This window comes from Thalassophryne amazonica, chromosome 8 (genome assembly GCF_902500255.1).
Source record: "Thalassophryne amazonica chromosome 8, fThaAma1.1, whole genome shotgun sequence".
Taxonomy (NCBI): Eukaryota; Metazoa; Chordata; class Actinopteri; order Batrachoidiformes; family Batrachoididae; genus Thalassophryne; species Thalassophryne amazonica.
The window spans coordinates 60467217-60490005 of record NC_047110.1 but is presented as its reverse complement, the minus strand read 5'-3'; the positions used below and the strand labels follow the sequence as shown (position 1 = coordinate 60490005).

At 41.8% G+C, this 22789-nt stretch overlaps 1 protein-coding gene across 1 annotated transcript in view; it reads right to left on the bottom strand.

Annotated features, from left to right (window-relative positions):
* dennd4a (DENN/MADD domain containing 4A) overlaps positions 1–22789 on the bottom strand; it is a 66678-nt gene that overhangs the window by 9976 nt on the left and 33913 nt on the right. Inside the window, 19 exon segments of the mRNA XM_034176424.1 lie at positions 612–665; positions 668–719; positions 814–948; positions 950–994; positions 997–1044; positions 1046–1208; positions 2765–2940; positions 3992–4083; positions 8361–8577; positions 8684–9447; positions 9829–9966; positions 11106–11163; positions 11166–11200; positions 11203–11226; positions 15154–15298; positions 15389–15517; positions 15603–15809; positions 16925–17057; positions 17305–17438. Coding sequence (XP_034032315.1) covers positions 612–665; positions 668–719; positions 814–948; positions 950–994; positions 997–1044; positions 1046–1208; positions 2765–2940; positions 3992–4083; positions 8361–8577; positions 8684–9447; positions 9829–9966; positions 11106–11163; positions 11166–11200; positions 11203–11226; positions 15154–15298; positions 15389–15517; positions 15603–15809; positions 16925–17057; positions 17305–17438 — 2749 coding nt within the window.

Genomic DNA, 22789 nt, shown 5'->3' with positions numbered 1-22789 from the left:
TCCAATAGTCACGGTGATGGATAGGTAAGTCTGACTAAATGTTGCTGTTTTGTTGGGGGTTTTTTAAAAATCCTATATTGCTGTTTCTTCCTCCATCTACATGTCACTGTATGCGAGTCTTCGTGTACATTGTGTGATACCTTTAATATGGAAAAAGTGTTCAATTGCAGTCTTACAAATAGGGTTTTTTAATGTTCTGAAAAACAACCTCATGCAATCATAAAAACATTTCTTGCACTATTTGACCGTTTTTGTGAAATACACGTTTCTATTAAGTGTAGTTTTAATTCATAAGTTCAAGGGGCACAATTTGGAGTTGTAGAGACAGATGGTTTCTGAACAGAAATGCACTAAAGCAGAGAAGTTACAGGGAGTTACATCCTAAAACTCAAATAACATGATCATACCTCCACATAACACCACAGAAAGGATTTGGAATGAAGGTTGAACTTCTCTTAACATATGTGAGGGTTTTGAAGTTACTATGTTGTTTCCTATTATAAAATGTTTTTTTTACATTTCCAAAGCTCTGGTTTGGTGGCTCCCCCAAGGGCCAATGATGATTTCTGAAATTCACACCAGTCAGCGTAAATACTGCGGTCTGAACTTACAATGTGTGTTCCACAAGACGTAGCCGGGCTGAACTTTGTCTTGATGTAACTTCAGTTGTCCCACATAATCCTCACAAGCACCTGCTTACTGTCCTCAGGCGAAATGTTCTGAGTTGGGAGGAAAAAAACCAAACAAACCCACAAGATTATATTCCAGAGCTGATAAAATTAGGTTTTACACATATACTGCCTGTATATTCACCTGGTCCCCATGGTTACAGTGCTGGGAGCCCAAGATAAGAGCTGGTAGGTTACTTGGAAGCTCCAGCCTTTTGAAATACACACGAGGTTCCCAGAAGACGATGGGGTGGTGATCAACAACAGTGGGGGAAGAGAGGGGCCTGGTCGCCCTCGTTCACCAGCAGGCTCTCCAGCTCCTTCGCACAAGCACCAGAGGGCTGAGGTACGGTACTGTCACCGAAGAGGAGACAGCCAGGGGGTGACATCCCGGGTGACCCTGCACATCTGTTATAATCTTGATTTTGTGTGGTAGCTGCAGACGACTGAGTTGCAGAGTCACCTGCAGACAGTCGGGCCTCGGGATTGAATGATACAGGTGTGTCCTCCTCTGTAACAGGATTAATCTCCTCTGAAGACCTGAGGGGGGACAGATAGTGGATCTGCTGAAAAGATGAAGGATGTGTGGTTGTTTTTGAAAATGTAGCGTGCCAGTCACACAAGAGGGACTTAAAATACTTAATATTGCAAAAATTTTGATACAAATGGTTTGCAAATCAGCATCCTTATTAGTAAGACCAATTGGCTGCTCCCTTGTTTTCACTCAGTCGCCACAGCAGATCCAAGGTGGATACAAAAATGTTTAAACACAGACGGGTAGGCGGGCTGATGTCACATGATGACATTCTACAGTATCCAGCCAACTACTGTATGTACAATGTGACATGACGTTAAAATAGATAATCCTGCAAAATGTTTTGTTTAAAATGATATTACTAACATTAAATCTTCTACATGTAGTAAACTGAATTCAGTCTGAAATGGTGGAAATTGTGGATTCGGTACTTCAGCGTTTCCCATAATCCCCCTGCGCTTCCCAGAAAACAATGGCAAAGCAAGGATGTGGATGCCGTTGATTTAGCTAGTTCACGGGCGATTATGATGATGACGTTCTCTCAAGTTGAGAGGGTTATCTAGTGGAGGTGTAGCACCTGTGATGGACTTCTGCTGTGCCCTGATGTTGTCTTCAAGGTTGGGTAGGATTACTGTGACAGAATACATGTGGATTACATGTATATATGTACATACATTTGGATTACTTGTAATCTGATTACTTTTGAATTACATTTCAAAGTAATCCTACCCAACCTCGGTTGTCTTATTGTCCATACATCACGAGGTGTGTTTACACTGTGAGTGCTGAGCTCCTGACAACGGAACTCTGCTGAAACAGACCTCTCACGTGAGTCACAGACCGCAACACAGCACGAGATTCACCACTGCGAAACACCAAATTGAGTATTTTCTGTGTTTGTGACATATAAAACAAATGTATGAAGTTCCACCCACTTTCTATTTCTCCAAAGACCTTGCGAGTAAATGTGACTCTTCAAAGGTAAACAAGACTGTGAAAATTATGGAAACATGGCAACATACAACTGCTGTCCTACGCCATCATGATGATCTAATGTTGAGTATACATAGCATACAGCACATCCTTAAAGTACTTCCAACAGTAAAACAGGATGCACCTGAGCTCAATTTTGAGTTTCATGGCAAAGGCTGTGAATAGTGTGAATAGGCCAAGGACAGTGAAGTGTGGGAAGAGCCGCTTGCTCTGCTGCCAGCGCAACCCGGATAAGCGGATGAAAATGAATGAATGAATGCATAAATGTACGATATGCATAAATGTATGTATGTTCTAATGCTTCATCTTGCATTTGTTCAGTTATTTGTTGAGTCTTCAAGTCAGACGTAACAAATGTCAACAATCCCCTATGTGGCTCTAGAGCTGCAATGTACAGCACCAACCTGAACAAAACCAGAAATTTACACTTTGGTATTTTGCTGAAAGACACAACTAGATGGGGACTGATGCCACACAGGGACAATTAAGGGCAACTGGGCTAAATACAGTCAGTATGCTGAATCTGCATAAAACAAAAATTTTTTAAAGTTGTTCATGCAGCATATACCTGATCAGAGGTCTCAGATCTTTGATTTCCACACTGAGGAATGGCAGGAAGGCTGTGCCACAGAAGGGACAAGTGCTGTTGAGGTTGGAGTCATTTGCTGTCCAGCCAGCCATGATCTCCTCGTCATATACCAGACAGTCGCATGTCTTACAAAGTGAGCAGCTGGACATCAACACCTACATCAAGAAGAAAGGTAGCACAAAAAGTAAAACACAACACTAACTCACTGCAAAGATGGTGTCTAACATAGTGGGGCAGCATAGCAAAACAATTGTGCAGTCTGTGATATAAACATCAAATTTGGAACACATATTCTAAATTAACTAATGTTTATTTCCAGATATGGAGCCATCCTGCAGCTGACCTCTAATGAGCTACAGGGGTCAATAAAGAATTACACAAGGATCAAATTTTAAAAAGCTCCAATCATGTTGAAAACTGTACCACAAGCATAACGATTCTAAAAAGGTATAGTTTGGACTATCTATGACTGAATGTTATGGAGTTATTGAGGTTACAAACAGCAAAAATGGTGACCAAGGTCATTTTCAGTTTGCACAGGGGTCAAAAGTTAAAAGTTCCTTCAATTTTGGTAAAAAGTGATGCAAATTATTGATTGAAATAAAAGGATTAATAAATGGAATAGTTTTGACTGTGTTGAATACTTGGTGTCCAAAGTAAAGGTCAAACAAGGTCAACGTCCATTGGATTTTATGACATATGTTACCCCATAACATGATAACTAAGCATGACAGATGGTGAAAACTGTTCCATTTATTAATCCTATTAGCCCACCAATAATTTGCATCACTTTGTTACCAAAATTGAAGGAACTTTAACTTTTGACCGCTGTACAAACTGAAACTGACCTTTGTCACATTTTGGTGTTTTATACCCCCATAACTCAGGACCATTCAGTCATAGATAGTCCCAAACTATACCTTTTTGGAATAGTTATGATCAGCAAAATAATGTGGTATAGTTTTCAACATGATTAGAGCTTTTTAAAAATTTGGACCCCGTGTAATTCTTTATTGACCCCTGTAGCTCATTAGAGGTCAGCTTCAGGATGGCTCCATATCTGAAATAAACATTAGTTATTTAGAATAAGTGTGCTAAATTCTATACTTTATCACAAAATGTACAATTGTTATGGAAATTTTTATCTAAGCTGCACCACTAATAGCTGCACCACTAATAATGCTTTCATATGCAGAAAGATTTCACCTCTATGGTGTAAGTATGAGCAGGTTGGAAGCGGCTGGCATCGGGGGAGGAATCTGGAGTGTGCGCAGCCTTAGATAGAAGAGCCAGACCACCTGGATGGGATTTAAGATTATGCAATTAGACCACACATACAGACCAACTTTGTAACGCAAACACACAAATATACATTTTTGCAAAACTAAAGGGCAAAAGTGGAGCACTGTCTGAAATCTATACAACTTCAAATTAATTGTCCAGATTGTCCACACTTAGCCATAACTGGAAAAAAAAAATCATCATACATGTTTTTAGCTCACAGTAGAGGGTGTCTTTTCTTACATGAAACTCTTTACAGTGAAATACTCTGTTTCAAACTGAAATATCATGAAAAATGGAACTAAACATGGAAACTTTTTTCTTTCTTTCGCTATGGTTATATTAGTTGTGGCAGGGTTCAGAACTATTCTTTAGAAATGAAAGACATGAACAAACAAGTTCATTTGAATCTCCATGTAATGGGAAATCACACCTGCTCCTGATTTCCATCATACATGTGATGATGACCATTTTTCCTACAACAAGCACAGCCATGTCCAGCAGATAACAGTATCCAGCTGGTAGTAGACACAACAGTGGTAGAGTATATTACTCAAGCAAAATAAAGTTGGTTTTTGGAATGATCATCAATCAATCATCAGTGTTTACCAAATTTTAATATTTTTATCTTAATTATAGTCCATTTTAATTTGGAGATGGTATCAGACAAGAGTCCTCCATGGGCTATGATGTTTGAAGATGACATTGGGATCTATTGTGAGAACAGAGCGCTGGTTGAGCCTGGAGATGTGGAGTTACGCTCTGGAGAGAATGGGAATGAAAATCAGTAGGATTACGTCAAAACGACTTCACAGATTCTCACCAAATTATCACCACAGAGACACACAGAGGCAGTTTCTCTAAGACTGCAAGGGAAACTCAGCTTCCCCTAAAACGGGTGGGCAACTTGTTCCAGAAAAGGGCCAAGAGGGTGCAGGTTTTCTTTGCCAGCCACTGATTCCACCAGGTGACTTCACTGATTAACTGATTCCATCTGCTCAAAGTGATATTAATCAGTGAAATCACCTGGTGGAGTCAGTGGCTGCAAAGAAAACCTGCAACCTCTTGGCCATTTCTGGAACAAGTTGCCCATCCCTGCCTTAAAATGTCAAAAAAAATTAAATGGTCAAATATGTGCAGTTTGTTAACATTTCACTGATATAAATGTGTTACAACATGTTCATCTGTGAAGATGAGTTTGTTCAGAATCAGCTATTAATAAAAAATCGACTGACTCTATTTTGTTAACTTCTCATAAATCTTTTCTCATACGGTCTGTGGTCAATGCATTTTGCTGTAGAAGCCGAGCATCCGTTCACTTCAATGGAACTGCCTGGAAAGGTTTTTTTCACTGGCACGAAACATGACGGTCATTGGATAAAGCCACAATTTTGTCCCGCTGAATATCTCTGAGGGTGAATGGAGCTGTGGGTGGGCCTGGGACGCTGGAGTTCTGCACAATGATTGGATGATCAGTCAAAAGGCTGAATCCTGTTTTGATTGACAGCTTATATGAATTAAGAATTAGTTTGCACATTTTTGCGTATTCATGCATTTTTAAATTTATGCCAAAGTGTTTTGCGTGCGCTATAAATCAGTCTGTTTTAAAGGCACAGAGAGAAGCACACTGGATTAGACATTATGTGAGAAGAGCCGGGTGAGTTACTCTCTGCTTTGTTCTTCAGTGTTTAAAAACTCATCGCACAGTTAATTAACGTCCAAGTTCGCAACACAACATCGAAGTATTCATGATTATAAGTTTATCTGCGATATGTGGTAATAATTAGTGGTTGCTGATACATTTTATTCATGAAAATTAGTGACGGAGAAAATGAAACGCTTTGAACCACTGAATCAATATGAAGCAATAGCTCAGCGTTTTGAAGCTTTGATACAATTACATATCGCGACATCTGCTGGCCAATCTTTAAAATAACATTTGCATGAAACAATGTCAGGAAACTGTTATGTATGTTTAATAATAAAGGTTCTATGTGCTTATTGAAATTTTTTGATATTTTTGTTTAAAAACATTAATAACATTCTTGTAAAAGTAAGTCCTTTCGGCTGCTCCCTTGTTTCATGTTGATTCTGGCACAAGTTTTATGCCGGATGCCCTTACTGACCCAACTTCAAATTACATGGAGAATGTGGCCGGGGTGGGGTTTGAACCGGGAACCTTCCGCACTGAAACTAAGCGCACTACCAACTTGGTAATTGTGCCATCATAAAATACAGTATGAAATATATATTGTGAAATGCTTGTACAACTAGGGACTGTTATGACCATTTCACATATTTGAATTTACATATAAATAAATTGACAAATTTTATGATGTAAGCTAACAATGAGCTTCCCCTCTTTGACAGACCAGTAGCTGCCACTGGACATATATTAGGGTACAGAAGACTTCACTGAATTTTGGAGGTGATCTGGATTCGGATTCTGGATCAAGATTTCACTTTATATGGGCTTTGAAGGATTATGTCAAAACTACTTCATGGATTTTCACCAAATTCGCACCACAGATAGATATTAGGACAAGGAAGACTCCACCTAATTTTGGAGGTGATCTATATGCGGATTGGTGGACATCAGAAATCTCTGATTGCTCTTGTTGTTTTTGGATTTGCATGGGGACAGAAATTCATTTATCTATTAATATATTAATTCACTCTACATTTTGCAGGGTACATGCAAAGGCTTTTCCAAATCCTAGGGAAAAAAACAGAACCTTTAATTTGAGCATGTGTTCATTTACAAACTTGCACCAAAAGGTAGCAATGAGGTCAAAACTTAACTGATGGGGCTGGAATCGAGCAACAACCCATTTTTCTCCATCAGCACGGCTTTGGTGGATAGATTCAGGTTGTGTTTCACATTGTTCTGTCTGGGTGTGCGCACATGAGAGTGCATGCACATGCACGTTCCCTTGTTTATGTTTAGCAAAGTGCCTGTGGCAGTCTACAAAAAAGCCTACACGCTGAATCAAACTTCACGCCGACTGGCCTAGTTTCTATGAGCACAGCGTCCCGTTACTGAGCTCAAACTCTAAATTTAGACCGATTAAAACATTTAGCTTAGAAACAAACAATGCCTCAGTTAAAACACGGCTGTTCCACATATTTGTTGACAGTCATATCAATCTGCATGCTTCACACATTCTGAACAAGAAGGAGCACTCAGAGAGTACAATACCTGTGCTTTACAATTTTGACACCGGTTCATGCAAAGTAATTCTTTGTGACTCAATATTACCATAACACACGATTCTGTGTGGCTTTGACATTTCATCAGTTCTATCCAAAATGACCCGCTTTATCTTTGACAAACACACATTACACCACGTTAAACCCATTTAGGCTCCAAAGTGCTCGAGGTAAGGAGTTCTGACCTTGAGTTTGACCTTTCAATCTTACCTGAGGTCAAAGGTGATGTGACCAAGACATAGTTGATATTCATATTAGTACGTCACACTTATCACAGTTGTATCTTTAACCCAGCTATTCCCAAACTTAAAAACACTGTGGCCCAATTTGAAATCTGGAAATCTTCTGCAGCCCACCCAAGCTTTTATTCAGAATTTTGATTCACACATGACACAAAATAAAGTATTGCCATGCCTATATTATTTTAAACTTGGTTAGACAAATAAAGAATAACTTGTAAGCCCATGGCTTTTTTTTTTTTTTTTACATTTAATTACAGTTTTATTGCATTCATAAAAATAACAATCATAAATATTTTAAACTTTGCTAGAAAATTAAAAAATCAGAGATGTTATTTTTTTAATTTAATGACCACTCACAGCCAATCGGCAGTACCTTCAGAGCCCATCAGGGGACTGCAGCCCACACCTTGAGAATCACTGCTTTCACCAGTTCCTCAAAATAGACATTCTAAAAGAGTTTGAGTTTTCAAGGTCACCTAACGTCAAAGTGACAATAGGTCATACAGGACTTCAAATTTGTGTTTAACAGTAACCATAGGCATATTTTTAACTACTTAATCAAGGTAACCATCCTAAATATCATCTCTAGAGTATATGAACTTTGGGCCAAAAAAATTTGACCTTGGCCTGTGACCTTGACTTTTAACCAGTGTTTTTCAAAATGAAATCCCTTTTACCTTGGCTGACTGTCAATCATTCAATTAAGCTTGGTCCAAACTGGATCAACAGACATGGGCAGACAGATGGACGGACAGTGGATGGAATGCAACACTCCTGCATGTGCTACAGCTGTTGACGGGTATAATAATAGAAAAATGAGCAACATAGGACATGGAACAGACCAGAGAAGGAGTTGTGCCTGAACACTCTGTTCGGGGTGGCAGGGCTGCTCAGGGTGGCGTGACTTCCAACCGGGCTCCTCCAGAGTCGGGACATGCTGCCGTGCTGCGGGGAGGTGAAGGCATCTGGGTCCAGACAGGAGTCGTTATCAAACAGAGAGCTGCAGTCTGCCTCACCCGAGGTCAGTGAAGACACACTAATCCGATCACAGTTTGCATCCTGCAGGACAACATGAAGACGAGTTGGCAGACTCATAATTAAAACGCCACATGCCTGGACTGACAACACCAGGAACACTGCAAATTCTCAGCTTGGCTTTTCTAACCTGTGTTAATGAAGTCTGGGAGGACAGGCGGGAATACAGTCGGCTGGCCTTCTCAGCCACGCCTTTTCCTGCTGATATGACGCTGCTCCTGAAGATGTCCAGAGTTGGTGTGAAGAGAGAGTCCATGGAGAATGAGGAGGTGGAGGGAGAAGGTGAGGAGGGCAGCACCAAGGAGGCAGGTCTCTCTCTGTCTTTGTAACACACACCCAGCGGAAGAGACGGGGAAGGCTTTAGCCGCTCCTTCGGTTTGACCGTGAGTGGGAGGTGTGTGTTGGAGCGGAGCAGGGTGGCTGGCCGAGGAGAAAAGGTTGAGTGACACAAGGAGTTGTGCAGGTCCACACTGGGAGCACAGCTAGGACTGTCGATGTTGCTGATGTATGTCTCAATCTCGCCTGTGAGGTTGCAGTGTGCGTCTGTCACGCTCCTGTTATCGCACTCGTCTTCCTTTTGCTTTGCCATGAGCGTCAGGGGATCAAACCCTATCTCGATACCCGTCCTCCTCACGGTCACAGTGCTGCAGCTCACGCTCCGCTCCACCGCCACTTTGTCTTTGCACTTTTCCACTTTAATCTCTTCCTCTTTGACCTCATGCAATCTGTCAGCAGACAGGTGTTGTTGTTTGACAGCGCTGAGGTTCGGTACTGTGAGCCGCAGACTTCTCTGTTCTCCAGACAGGTCCAGAGACTTTGGCCGCTCCATCTTTGGCGCAACTCCACGCAGAATGGTGTCACCAGACGGACTGCAAGTTAATCGGCTGCAGATACCTGTGAGGAAAACACGTGTGAAGACATCTAGAACTCCCAAAGATAGAATAAAAATCTGTTTTTTTTTTTTAATGTAACACAATCATCATGTTGACTAAAATGCACCTTGATAGGTGACGCATCATTTGTACATAAGGAGAGACACTTATGACTGGAATGTCAGTCTCAGCTGCTTCAGATTTAAGTGACACCAAGAAATAAAACACTCCAAAACAGATTTGAGATGAATCGTTCAATCACTTATGTTACAGTTCATACAATATTCATTGAGAAACAATTCTCTTTATGACATAAAGGTCAAAAACAGACTGTTTCAAAGACATTTTTGAACTGATGAATGATGATTTATTTCTAAAAATCAACAACTGGAGGGGAACTCACTGATTTGTCTCTGTCCTTTGTCTTCAGCCAGCGCTGTGATGTCGTTTTCTCTGCCGCACATCCTCTCATCTTCTTTGGACAGTGAATCGTAGCCTTGGTCCGACTGTCCACCTGAAAACAAAAAGCAAGTTGACTCGTCTGAAAAACAAAGGTGTTTATGACCAAAGAGAGAAATGGTAAATGGACTGCGTTTATATAGCGATTTTCCATCTGAATGAGAAGCTCAAAGCGCTTTACAATGATGCCGCACATTCACCCAGTCACACGGACGCATCGATGTCAGGGTGTTGCCATGCAAGGCACCCACTACATACCGAGAGCAAATTAGGGATTAAGGACTTTGGCCAAGGGCCCTTAGTGATTTTCTGGTCAGGCTGGGATTTGAGTCAAAGATCCTCTGGTCTCAAGCCCAACAATTAACCATCAGACCCCCACCAGAGAGGAAGACAGACAGGCAGACAGACAGATAGAAACAGACAGGCAGAAAGATTGAGAGAGACCGGTAGAGGTAGACAGACTGACAGAGAATCAGACAGACAGGCAGACAAAAAAGACAGAGCCAGGCAGACAGACAGGCAAGTGGACAGGGGACACAGCACTTAAGTCTGTATGAGCCCTTTATAAGAGACAACTAACAACTTCAACAGACAGCTTTTATCACACAACTCTCCCAGAATATAAAAATCAGGAGCAGCAGATGCTGAAAACAGTCTTTCTGAACTTGCACAATATTCACAAGGTCAAACTGGAGAAAAATACACTGCAACTCTTTGACTGAAACTCTTATTATTTTGAAAGATTTTCTGATTTATTCTAGTGTTTACGGCTGAGCGATAAGAAATACTAAGACAAATGGAATGACAAAGTCTAGAAGACAAATTTCACAAGCCTGCTGTAGTCACAAGCAGCAGTCATTTAACTTCTTGACATTTAATTTCTTTATTTGCATTATTAAAGAACAACAACAACAAAAAAAATCACTATTATTCTTTATGTTTGTTACATCTGTCACTTCTTGGCCTGTTGATGTTTTGAAGAACAGTTTTTGGTAGAGGTTAGCCTTTATTTTATAATATGAAGTGGTGAGGTGAGCGGAGAGAAATACAACACTTGTCTTACAAGCACGGAATCGAATCACAAACACATTCATACATGGATTAATCAGTGTGACCCACTGAGGCTCAGCGTCAGTCCTGTTGTCATATGGTGGCGTTCTGTGTTTCTTTAAATCAGATCGAGCACCAAACAGCGGCAGAGACCAACGTACCCGTGCTGACAGCCGTCATCGCTGGAATCACATCTTAGTGAAGTCTGGTGTTCGATGGAGGTGCGCTTACTTCTGCGGAGTCATTGGCACTGTCCAAACGTCCGGACTCCCTGTGTCAAGATCGCTGCCATCTGAGGTGGAGGGGTTAGAGAGGAGGCTACAGGAGGAAATAAAAGTCAGCATTCCCCAAACATTCAGCTGTGCAGCAAAAACAATCATCAATCAATGTTTTGAACACTGTTTTTTCTTAAATCAGACTTAAAATCTCAAACACTAAGGAGGTACTCTCACTTCACTGATTGATTTTTTAATGCAAAAAAGGAAAAGACAACGACAAGACAGGGACAAGCTTAACTGTCAAAACCGCACTGAAAAACTCACCTCCTGGGTGGAGGTACTGAAATCAAATCTGACGGCACATTTTCAAAAGGCACGTGTGACTTCCTGTTCCTATTGTGATATCTCGCACCCTTAGCCACCAATAGCGATTAAATCTTTCCCTGTCTGTTAGCATTTGGCAAAACTTTTGACCTTATGCTGGTGACCTTGGCCTTTGATTCCCCCAAATATGAAACGTTAATAGGCCCATCCTTGGTTGGATTCAAACTAATGTACAAAATTAGTTTTTTGTTTTGTTTTGTTTTTTCAAATACTTTATTGACAGACAACCACATGCAGGTAAATAAAAATAAGCCTTTTGATGAATATGAATCAGGATAGAGTCATGGTTCATAACAACAATGCAAACATTTCCCATTTTAGAGCTCCACACCATAAAACTGTGTGTTGCAGTGGTGCAGAGTTCGTTGTAAATGGTAAAGGACTGCATTTTATATAGCGCTTTTCCATCTGCATCAGATGCTCAAAGCGCTTACAAGTTATGCGATCCCCCGATGTCAGGGTGCTGCCATACAAGGCGCTCACTACACACCGGGAGCAATAGGGGATTTAAAGACCTTGCCCAAGGGCCCTTAGTGGTTTTCCAGTCAGGCGGGATTTGAACCCAGGATCTTCTGGTCTCAAGCCCAACACCTTAACCACTAGACCATCACCTCCCCTGTAAAGCGTGATGATTTCATTACAGCCCCCACACATCATGTAATGACAGTCTCTGTGTGCTGTTGTGGGAATGAGGGACTGACATCAAGCACAACCTGTGAAGCAAAATCCTCCTCACTGTTTAATTAGTGTCATTTTTAAAAAATGCAGGTTGGGAACAATATGTTCCAGAGAGGGCTGAAGCTGAGATTAACCTTGTTAGAAGAATGACAAAGAAAGAGTCGTGATAGGAACAGGCGTCCCCACGAGGTCGGATTCATTGACATTTTCATGAACAAGTACAAGAATAAATCCAATAAATCCAGACTATCACTGATTACATTTGTCTAAAATTGAAAAATGACAACCTGGATAAAAGCTGAATATAATGCAAAGAACTTATGAACTGATTATTCAAAAAGGACACAAACTGTTAAATGTATTTTTCCAACAGCATCCTGGAAAATTTGACACGCTTGTTATTTGATTAGCAATGTCTAAAATGGACCCCAGCATTGCAATATAGACTATAAATCACAGCAACATGACATGCCTCATGCAAAATAACTCTTGAGACCATAGTTTGTCCTTACATACATTTGTTTTATGTGATTAAAGTAACCACAAGATGAAAAACCCAACACATCATCCCCCACTGGACAGATCTGAGCAAGGTTATACTGAAGGCTACAGAAATGATGTAACTCAATACAGTGGTCCCTCGTTTATCGCGGGAGTTACGTTCTAAAAATAGCCCGCGATAGGTGAAATCCGCGAAGTAGTCAGCTTTATTTTTTTACAATTATTATAGATGTTTTAAGGCTGTAAAACCCCTCACTACACACTTTATACACTTTTCTCAAACAGGCATTAACATTTTCATTAACAGTGTGTAAATACTCTCAAAGTTCAAACCTTAGTAGAAAAATAAGTCCAGTATTATAGAATGAAACCAAAGATCAAACGTGTTTTCAGGCCCAACAATTTGTTTGAGAAATAAAATAGAACGTTTTCCTATAAATAATTATGATGGCTTTTCGAACAAATGAATTTAATTTTAACGATCAACCTACGAGGTTGGACACATAAGAAATTATTAATAGTGACTGACCAGTATTTCACAGTTCCTCTGACCGCGCCTCTTTGTCATGGCGTCGCTTCGCTGTCGCGTCTTTTCCACTGAGTCAAACCTCGTGCAGGTGTCCTTTTTCCGAGTGAAGAACACAGTTATGGGTAGTTGTTTTCGCTCTTTTTTTTCTTCTGGGCGAGAAGATTCTTATAAAATAAACACACATGCAGAACACAATGCGTGTGCTGTTTCTTCGCTCACTGCCTCCGGTGTTACTGTTGCGGGAAGGATGCGGGACCCGCAAAGAAGCCAAGTCATTAAAAAGATACAAACTTCTTTCAGTGGCCACGGAGCTCTGCGGCTGCGGTTATCGAGACCATGCAGCACTGCAGATTTTTGGCAAGAATTCTATCCTTGCGGACTGCTGGAACACTCTGCATCAAAACAGCAAGCGTAGTCTCTGGACCTGTTGCCAGATTTTGGCGGCAACTCCGCACAGCAGACAGTGGGGCGGTGTGAGTGGCCCGCTGCAGCGCTTACCGAGCCCGCAGACTCGGTAAGCGCATCAGAGGCAGTGAGAGCAATCGCGGTGATCCCGACCGGCCTGCCTGATGAGGACACAGAACACAACGTGCTGTTAAAAAAAAAAAAGAAGCAGCATGCAAAATTGCACTAAAAAAAATCTGCAAAACTGCGAGGCTGCGAAAGGTGAACCGCAATATAGCGAGGGACCACTGTACACATTTCTGGAAGTGTATCAGAGTAAGCTCAGACATTTTATTCAGATAGAACAGTGAAGTACAAATGAATGGGTGTAAACAGGAAACAGAATTACAATAACAGCAAAATCTGGCCATATTTTGGCTCACAATAAAAAATTTGCTCTGTTTGTGTTTCACTCACTCACTCACTCACTCACTCATCACTCATCTTCAGCTGCTTATCCGGGATCAAGTCGCGGGGGCAACAGCTCCAGCAGGGGACCCAACACTTCCCTTTCCCAGGCAAGATTAACTACTATTGATTGTGGGATACCGAGGTGTTCCCAGGCCATTGTGGAGATATAATCTCTCCATCTAGTCCTGGGTCTTTCGCAAGGTCTCCTCCCAGCTGGATGTGCCTGGAACACCTCCTTATGGAGGCACCCAGGGGCCATCCTTACCAGATGACTGAACCACCTCAGCTGGCTCCTTTCAATGCAAAGGAGCGAACCGATCCAGCGAGTTGGACAGGCTGATGAAGCCAACAGGACCACATCATCTGCAAATAGCAGTGATGAAACCCTGAACCCACCAAACTGAAGACCCTCCTCCACCCCGAATACACCTCGATATCCTGTCCATGAATATCACAAACAAGATTGGTGACAAGGCACTTCACTTTTCTGTTTGTGTTCCATTACCATAGAAATGTTCACAAGTCTTGTAATGCATAGGTTTATACGTAACAAGCTTAACTCAACCTATTTCTATCTATCCATTCTCCACAGCCGCTTAATCCAACGAAGGATCACCGGGGGGTTGGAGCCTATCATAGCAGTAACTCACCCATGTTTTTTACAACATTAAAATCAAGCCATGGATCAGTTCATTGTACATTTAGATAAGCTCAGGAGTCCAAGTACAAATGCAGTTGTATCTTTTACTTTGAAATAGATTATAGAGTTGTATTGTTGGATTGCTACACCTTTAGTAATGAAGTATTTTTACTTTTAAGTGCTGCACAGTTGACAAGCTACACAATAGGTGACAACACTTGTAAAAATATTCCTGTGAGAAATAACCAAAAACTTTGTGGTCTCTCAGCAAGTTGAAGTGTCAGATGATGCATCTGCTGACCCACACTAGTGTTTTCTGTAGATGGGGGATTAAAGGTCAAAGACTGAGCAGCAAAATGTGGCACAACACAGATGAGAAGATGTGACTTCAGCTGCGGTAAAATGTCTTCTGACCTGAAAGCTGAGGGTATCTGAGCGGAGCCTGATGTTTTCTTCCTGCCTGCTTGAACCGGGCCACACCAAGCAACACGTTCCTCAGCTTGCCCCACAAAAAGTAACCCCCTCTGGTGGTGGAAGGCCAAGTGCTCTCCAGCATGGCCTGAAACAGGAACACAAGGGTGCACATACAGGTTTAAACAGCCAGATCAGCTTGTTGCTCTTTAACGTGTCATGTGTCTGCAGGACCCACCTTATTGTAGCACCCGTAGGTGATGGCATTGGGTTGAACCCCAGCCTTCTTCATCTCAAACAGCACCCTGACAGCCAGAACCGGCTCACTGTACTGACCGCACAGCTGCAGCAGCACCCGATAACACACCTACACATGCAAATATTGGGCCGTTCAATATTCTGCCTTCATTTCAGAAAAAATGTTTGTATTTTTGTAGTCAGCATCTTCAAACCTCATCGGGAGCCTGCAGTTTCTTGTCTTGCATCTTCCGCAGCACTTCGTAAGCCATGCGCAGAGCTCGAACCTTAGAGTGGCAGGTGCCTATGAAGGCTGACAGGCAGAGGAACCACAGGCCGTAGCAGTGACGCAGCAGACACTTTGACCACATCTGAGGCATGGAGGAGTAGGTTTTGGCCATCCTCTGAGCCCATTTGATCTCCTGATATGTCAAAGCATATAAACAAAAAACATTTGTATTCACATTACCCTCAACAACAACAACAAATGAAAGGCATCAGAGGGCCGATGCAAACCCTGCGTGCTCTGATCAAACATGACTTCATCTTGACACCATTTATCTCATTCAATCACCAATATTTTGTTGATCAATATAAATTTTAGATAATCTCTCTAGTCCTATTGGTTGTGGAGATATAGCAGAAAATATGTTTCTAAACCATGTAAGTTTGTGAAAATCTATATAGCCAGTTATTAGTTATTTTGTTCACACGGTGTAAAAATGATCAAGGTGATTCAACTTAAAAACTTAACCCGTTTATGCCCAGATTTTCTTTTTATATATAAGTGGAAAAAGTTGCATTTGTACCTTTTGAGAATTTTTTTTTATTGTGAGTAGAAAATGACAGTGATACACTTCTGCAACAACTGTTGACAGTGAGGTGAAACGGGTTAAGTTCATGTGCTGCCTTAAAAAACATAAGTAAGCTCAACTTCAAGAAAAGCTTTTTTCTTCAATTCATGAAGGTTAGTTTTATAAGCTGGCAACTGGGCCTTTCTTGACTAGTGTTGTTTTTGATGTGCAAGTCAAGTGGTTAAAGAAGTGGGCTTGTGACCAGAGGACCCTTGGTTCAAATCCTTGTCAGACCAGAAAATTACTAAGAATCCCTGGGACAAGGTTTTTAATCCTCACTTTGCTCCCTCTGTGCAGTTAAGCACCTTGCATGGCAGCACCCTGACATCAGTGTGTGACTGTGTGTTTGAATGGGTGAATGTGAGGCATCACCATAAAGCACTTTAACCATGAAAGTGCTACACTGACCAATGGGGTTTGCTGTTGTAGTTGGAAAAAAAATGTTTTTCATGAAATGGGGTAAAAATGTTTGCTGGAATGCGAATATTTGGGCATTTCAAATGTAATTGCCGCACTAATGTGCCTCAAACTTTTTCCACAACAATCAACAGAGACTGTTACCACGGTTACAAGAATTTAAAGATGGTCAGTCTTTTATATTTCCACATTTAGGAATGATTACTTGCCCTTAAGCTTTAAGAAAATGTAATAATATGTGTTGGTCTGCCCCCCCAATGGCTGACCTGTTTTGAGCGTCTAAAGATGGCTGTAGGGCTGGCTGGGCTACTGTGGCGTGAGGCCACGCCTACTGATGGAGGACTGGTTCCTTCCACTGGCTCCAGAAGCTCGACATTCAGCACGGGGAAACCAGAGTAGCTGCAGGAAGACACAAACATACCGTCGGATACCTCAGCATGAGCCAAAGCCGACAACGATCACTGTCCATCACACAAACAGTGACACTGTGGAAGAGTACAAACAGAAGTGACGTGTTCCATCTGAGACAAAAAAAAAAAAAATATCACAAAGCTCTACAGTGGTGCCAAATTCTTCAACCAAAGAGGTGCAGAATATGTGTGTGAGATGTGCTGCTGCAGTGTGTTTGCTGTTTGCGGTGCAGTACCTGTAGCACAGCGGATGCTCCTGCCCTTGGGGCAGTGGAGGCAGCTCTGGAGGGTTAATGTAGACCGTGTGCTCACTTTGATGAGACTCGTCCAGTTCAATCAGTCTGGCGTCCTCGGGCCGTTCACTGTCCATCTGGTTTAAAAAGAGAAGTACTCATTCATCAGTGTTCCGTCTGTCTGTCCTTGATTGTAGCCAGAGCTAAAATGCAAAGATACATTAACAGTGCCTGCGAGGATCTGACGTCAGATCAGATAAGAGGGTCAGTGAGGACACATTCATCAGAAATGCAAGGCGTGTCCTCATGAATGTTTTTGAATGGATAAATTCACTTTATGTAAAAAGTACCATGAGCAATGCTGTGGTAACAATCAAGCCTGCGAGGGTGAGAATGAGACAAATACACAATTTTTTCAATTTCAATTCAATTTATTTTCATTTATACAGCGCCAAATCACAACAGAGTTGCCTCAAGGCGCTTCACACAAGTAAGGTCTAACCTTACTAACCCCCAGAGCAGCAGTGGTAAGGAAAAACTCCCTCTGAGGAAGAAACCTCAAGCAGACCAGACTCAAAGGGGTGACCCTCTGCTTGGGCCATGCTGCAGAAATAAATTACAGAACAATTCGCAAAACGAATATACAGGAAATGCTGTTGAGGCACAGGACAGGAGGGTCCAAATGTACATGGGTACATTTGATAAAATACACCAAATTGACCATATTTCTGCAGACATCAAACCATTAACATAACAACAATTACAAATGAGATTGGTAGAGTTATGTTGTTGCTATTTTGAGCATATGGTGGCTTTTTGAAACTCCTGCAGTGACTTCCCTGTTCACTCATTTGAATAAAACTTAAACTTAGGATTTAGCAATTATCATAGGTGAGGAGAGCACTCAGCCATTTGATTGCAAACAATGTTTGAATATGACTCAGGGGGTTAAAGTCTCCAAGACCACATTAATCCAGGCTGCAGTGACCTGGACAAGATCAATACAAGCACTAAAACATTGTAGAACTTTGTGAGTTAAGTAGCCTTGCTTCTGAACTGAGACATTTCCTTCAGCTCAATACTGACCGACTGATATCTTGTGTGGAGAAAATTGCTCTAAGCCACATTGTGTGGCTGTTTGCTCTGCTCTGCTGCAACACAAAGGAGAGTGGCGAGCTGAAGCAATATCGCCTCTTTTATGAGGGAAAACAGCAGTGGACAGCAGTCTGGGCGGAAATAAAAAGTCAGCTGTGGTGAAGAGTGGCTACTTGGCTTATCTGAAATTATTACCGGCTTATCTCAGACATGAGCTTGATTGAAATGCTAATATGTTCACAGCACTTGATTCAGTTGACTGGCTCGCTGACCTGCATGACCTCGTTTCAAATCTGCTTTATGTTGTTTTCCTCATATTGTTTTTCCTCTTAAACCAAAGAAGTCTTTCTCAATCATGTTCTTAATGTCAACATCAGCACAGTGACCATGAATGAATCAATGCTTCCACTTCTCAATAATAACCGCAGTGACCATTCATGCCGGAGCTTGGACAGTTCATCGGAAGCTTGTGTGATTTCCTGGTTGCACAAGTTTGCAAGCAAAGGTTATTTTGGCTTTTTTTCCCCCTTGTACAAACATGAATAAGCAAGATTTTTTTTTCATAAGACACAAGTCCTTAAATGCCTTCACTTCCAAATGAGAATAGGCAAAACAATTTATTTTATAATAATAAAACATGGCATGCCTTAGCACTTAGGACTCCTAGGCTGATGTGAAATACAACATGACTGGTTAAAGGCCACCCATCTTCGTAATTACTGATGACAGTGATCTTTTCAATTCAATTCCTTTATATAGTGCCAAATCACAACATAAGTCACCCCAAGGGGCTTCACAAGTGTACGGTGTAACTTTACACACCCTCCTGACTAAGTACATTAGCAACAGTTGTAAGAAAAAAAACTCCTCAGGTGTTTTAATAATTGCAGGAAGAAACCTCAAGCAGACCAGACTCAGAGTGGTGACATCTGCTTTGATCATGCCACCATTTAAAAAAAAAAGAAGCAAATAAACAAAGCACAATGAATTGGTCAAACACGCAAGACAGAGATGATGAAACTAAAGACACTTAAAGACTGAATGCGAGAGGGGTGTCGGCGCATGCAATTGCACAAAGAGAATTTTGAAATGTTCAAAAAATCTTTCATGCAAAAATGTCGTGCAGCGTTGTGTGATCTGCTCACCAACACTACGTTTAGCTCGTCAAGTTAAGTAAAGAAGAAGTGAACAGTGCGAGTGATTGCGTCAGCGCACCGCATCAGAGTGCAGCTCGTCTGAACGATTAGAACGAGACATTAAATCTGTCACAAACACATATTTACAGCTGCTTACAAGAAGGAAAGAACATGCAACTGTTTTACCAAGCCATGACAATGTAAACATGACAAATAATTACCTTTTTGGACAGCTCATTCAGCGCATGCGTGAGAACGGCTCCGGCTGGAGCAGTCCTCTGTGATTTCGGAAGCGATTAAAGCTGTTTTCAACAGACAACTCGCAGAGAAAATGATTAATCCACTACGAAATAATTATTTTATATAAGCAGCGTCCAGCACACAGCATGTGGCATCCAGTGGAAGAGAGCACAGTATCAATCAATCAATCAATCAACTTTTTTTTTATATAGCGCCATCTGGGAAGTAGTCCCAGTATAGTATCCATCTGGGAACACGGGGTGGGATTGTCACGATGACATGCACGCAAGTGCATGCATCAAAGTCGTGCAAGTGTCAGGGGGCCTTAAGATGCAGTGACATGAGCATGATTCATGCACTCAAACGCATGTCGTCGTGATGATCCCACCCACTGTGATCCCAGCGGGACACCGTTTTTTGTTCTACCGCCTGTCACGTGCTCTGCGCTGGACGCTGTGTATATAAAATAATTATTTTGTGGCAGATTAATCATTTTCTCTGCAAACTGCCCGTTGAAAACAGCTCTAATCGTTTCCGGAATCACAGAGGAGGCTTCAGCTGGTGCTGCTCGTAGGCACACACCTAACAAGCTGGATAAAGCATTTTCAGCCATCTAAAAAAGGTAATTATCTGTCATGTTTACATTGTCATGGCTTGGCAAAACAGGTGTGTGCAACTGTAAAAGTATGTTTATAATAGATTAACATTTTGTTATAATCGTTCAGATGAGCTGCACTCTGATGCTATCCGCTGACGTCACTACTCGCTCTGTTCACTTCTTTACTCCACTGGGCGAGCTACACATCATGTTGGTGATTAGATCATGCCACGTGAAAGATGCAATGTGTGTGAAAGATTTTTTTTTAACATTTCTAAATTTTCTGCGCAATAGCACGCACCGGAGCCCCTCTCACGTTCAGTCTGCACCAGTTAAAGATGAGTTTACTCTCCAGTACGACACAGGTCGTGCTAGTGCATGAATCAAAGTCATGCTCGTGTCACTGCACCTTACAGCTAAAGATCATGGACCTGTGATGTGGGATCATCATACTTCACCCATTCAGTTCCAAATTTCTTAATTTGAGCGTCCTTCCTCAGCGATGTAATGTTTATGTGGTTTCAAGCATATATTTTCTATAATACATTGCACAATTACTTGTGGCATCACGAATCTTCTTGAAATCGCTCCTCAGGAGGAGCCTGAACTGTGGAGATGCAAAATTTTATTTTGAAAGCTTGGCCTTAATTCTTTAAGTGTTTTTTCCCTCTCCGCTTTTAAATGAAAAGAAAGCACTTGCTCTCTGGGTAGACCCTTAAATACAGCCAAAGGTTCCTCAAAGGTCCAACAGGTTTAACAAGTAACAACAAATTTCTGAAACCTTGTGGAATCTTGCATTGTGTTTAAGACACATTCATTTTGGGAAATTGTTGTCCCATTTTCACATCAATAGGGAAAAAGTAGAATAAATCTATGCTGTAAATATTATTTTAACATGGAAATGAAGCAGATATTCTCTCAGACTAATATATATATATATATATATATATATATATATATATACACTCAACAAAAATATAAACGCAACACTTTTGGTTTTGCTCCCATTTTGTATGAGATGAATTCAAAGATCTAAAACTTTTTCCACATACACAATATCACCATTTCCCTCAAATATTGTTCACAAGCCAGTCTAAATCTGTGATAGTGAGTACTTCTCCTTTGCTGAGATAATCCATCCCACCTCACAGGTGTGCCATATCAAGATGCTGATTAGACACCATGATTAGTGCACAGGTGTGCCTTAGACTGCCCACAATAAAAGTCCACTCTGAAAGGTGCAGTTTTATCACACAGCACAATGCCACAGATGTCGCAAGATTTGAGGGAGCGTGCAATTGGCATGCTGACAGCAGGAATGTCAACCAGAGCTGTTGCTCGTGTATTGAATGTTCATTTCTCTACCATAAGCCGTCTCCAAAGGCGTTTCAGAGAATTTGGCAGTACATCCAACCAGCCTCACAACTGCAGACCACGTGTAACCACACCAGCCCAGGACCTCCACATCCAGCATGTTCACCTCCAAGATCGTCTGAGACCAGCCACTCGGACAGCTGCTGAAACAATCGGTTTGCATAACCAAAGAATTTCTGCACAAACTGTCAGAAACCGTCTCAGGGAAGCTCATCTGCATGCTCGTCGTCCTCATCGGGGTCTCGACCTGACTCCAGTTCGTCGTCGTAACCGACTTGAGTGGGCAAATGCTCACATTCACTGGCGTTTGGCGCGTTGGAGAGGTGTTCTCTTCACGGATGAATCCCGGTTCACACTGTCCAGGGCAGATGGCAGACAGCGTGTGTAGCGTTGTGTGGGTGAGCGGTTTTCTGATGTCAATGTTATGGATCGAGTGGCCCATGGTGGCGGTGGGGTTATGGTATGGGCAGGTGTCTGTTATGGACGAAGAACACAGGTGCATTTTATTGATGGCATTTTGAATGCACAGAGATACCGTGACGAGATCCTGAGGCCCATTGTTGTGCCATACATCCAAGAACATCACCTCATGTTGCAGCAGGATAATGCACAGCCCCATGTTGCAAGGATCTGTACACAATTGATGGAAGCTGAAAATGTCCCAGTTCTTGCATGGCCGGCATACTCACCGGACATGTCACCCATTGAGCATGTTTGGATGCTCTGGACCGGCGTATACGACAGCGTGTACCAGTTCCTGCCAATATCCAGCAACTTCGCACAGCCATTGAAGACGAGTGGACCAACATTCCACAGGCCACAATTGACAACCTGATCAACTCTATGCGAAGGAGATGTGTTGCACTGCATGAGGCAAATGGTGGTCACACCAGATACTGACTGGTATCCCCCCCCCCCCAATAAAACAAAACTGCACTTTTCAGAGTGGCCTTTTATTGTGGACAGTCTAAGGCACACCTGTGCACTAATCATGGTGTCTAATCAGTATCTTGATATGGCACACCTGTGAGGTGGGATGGATTAT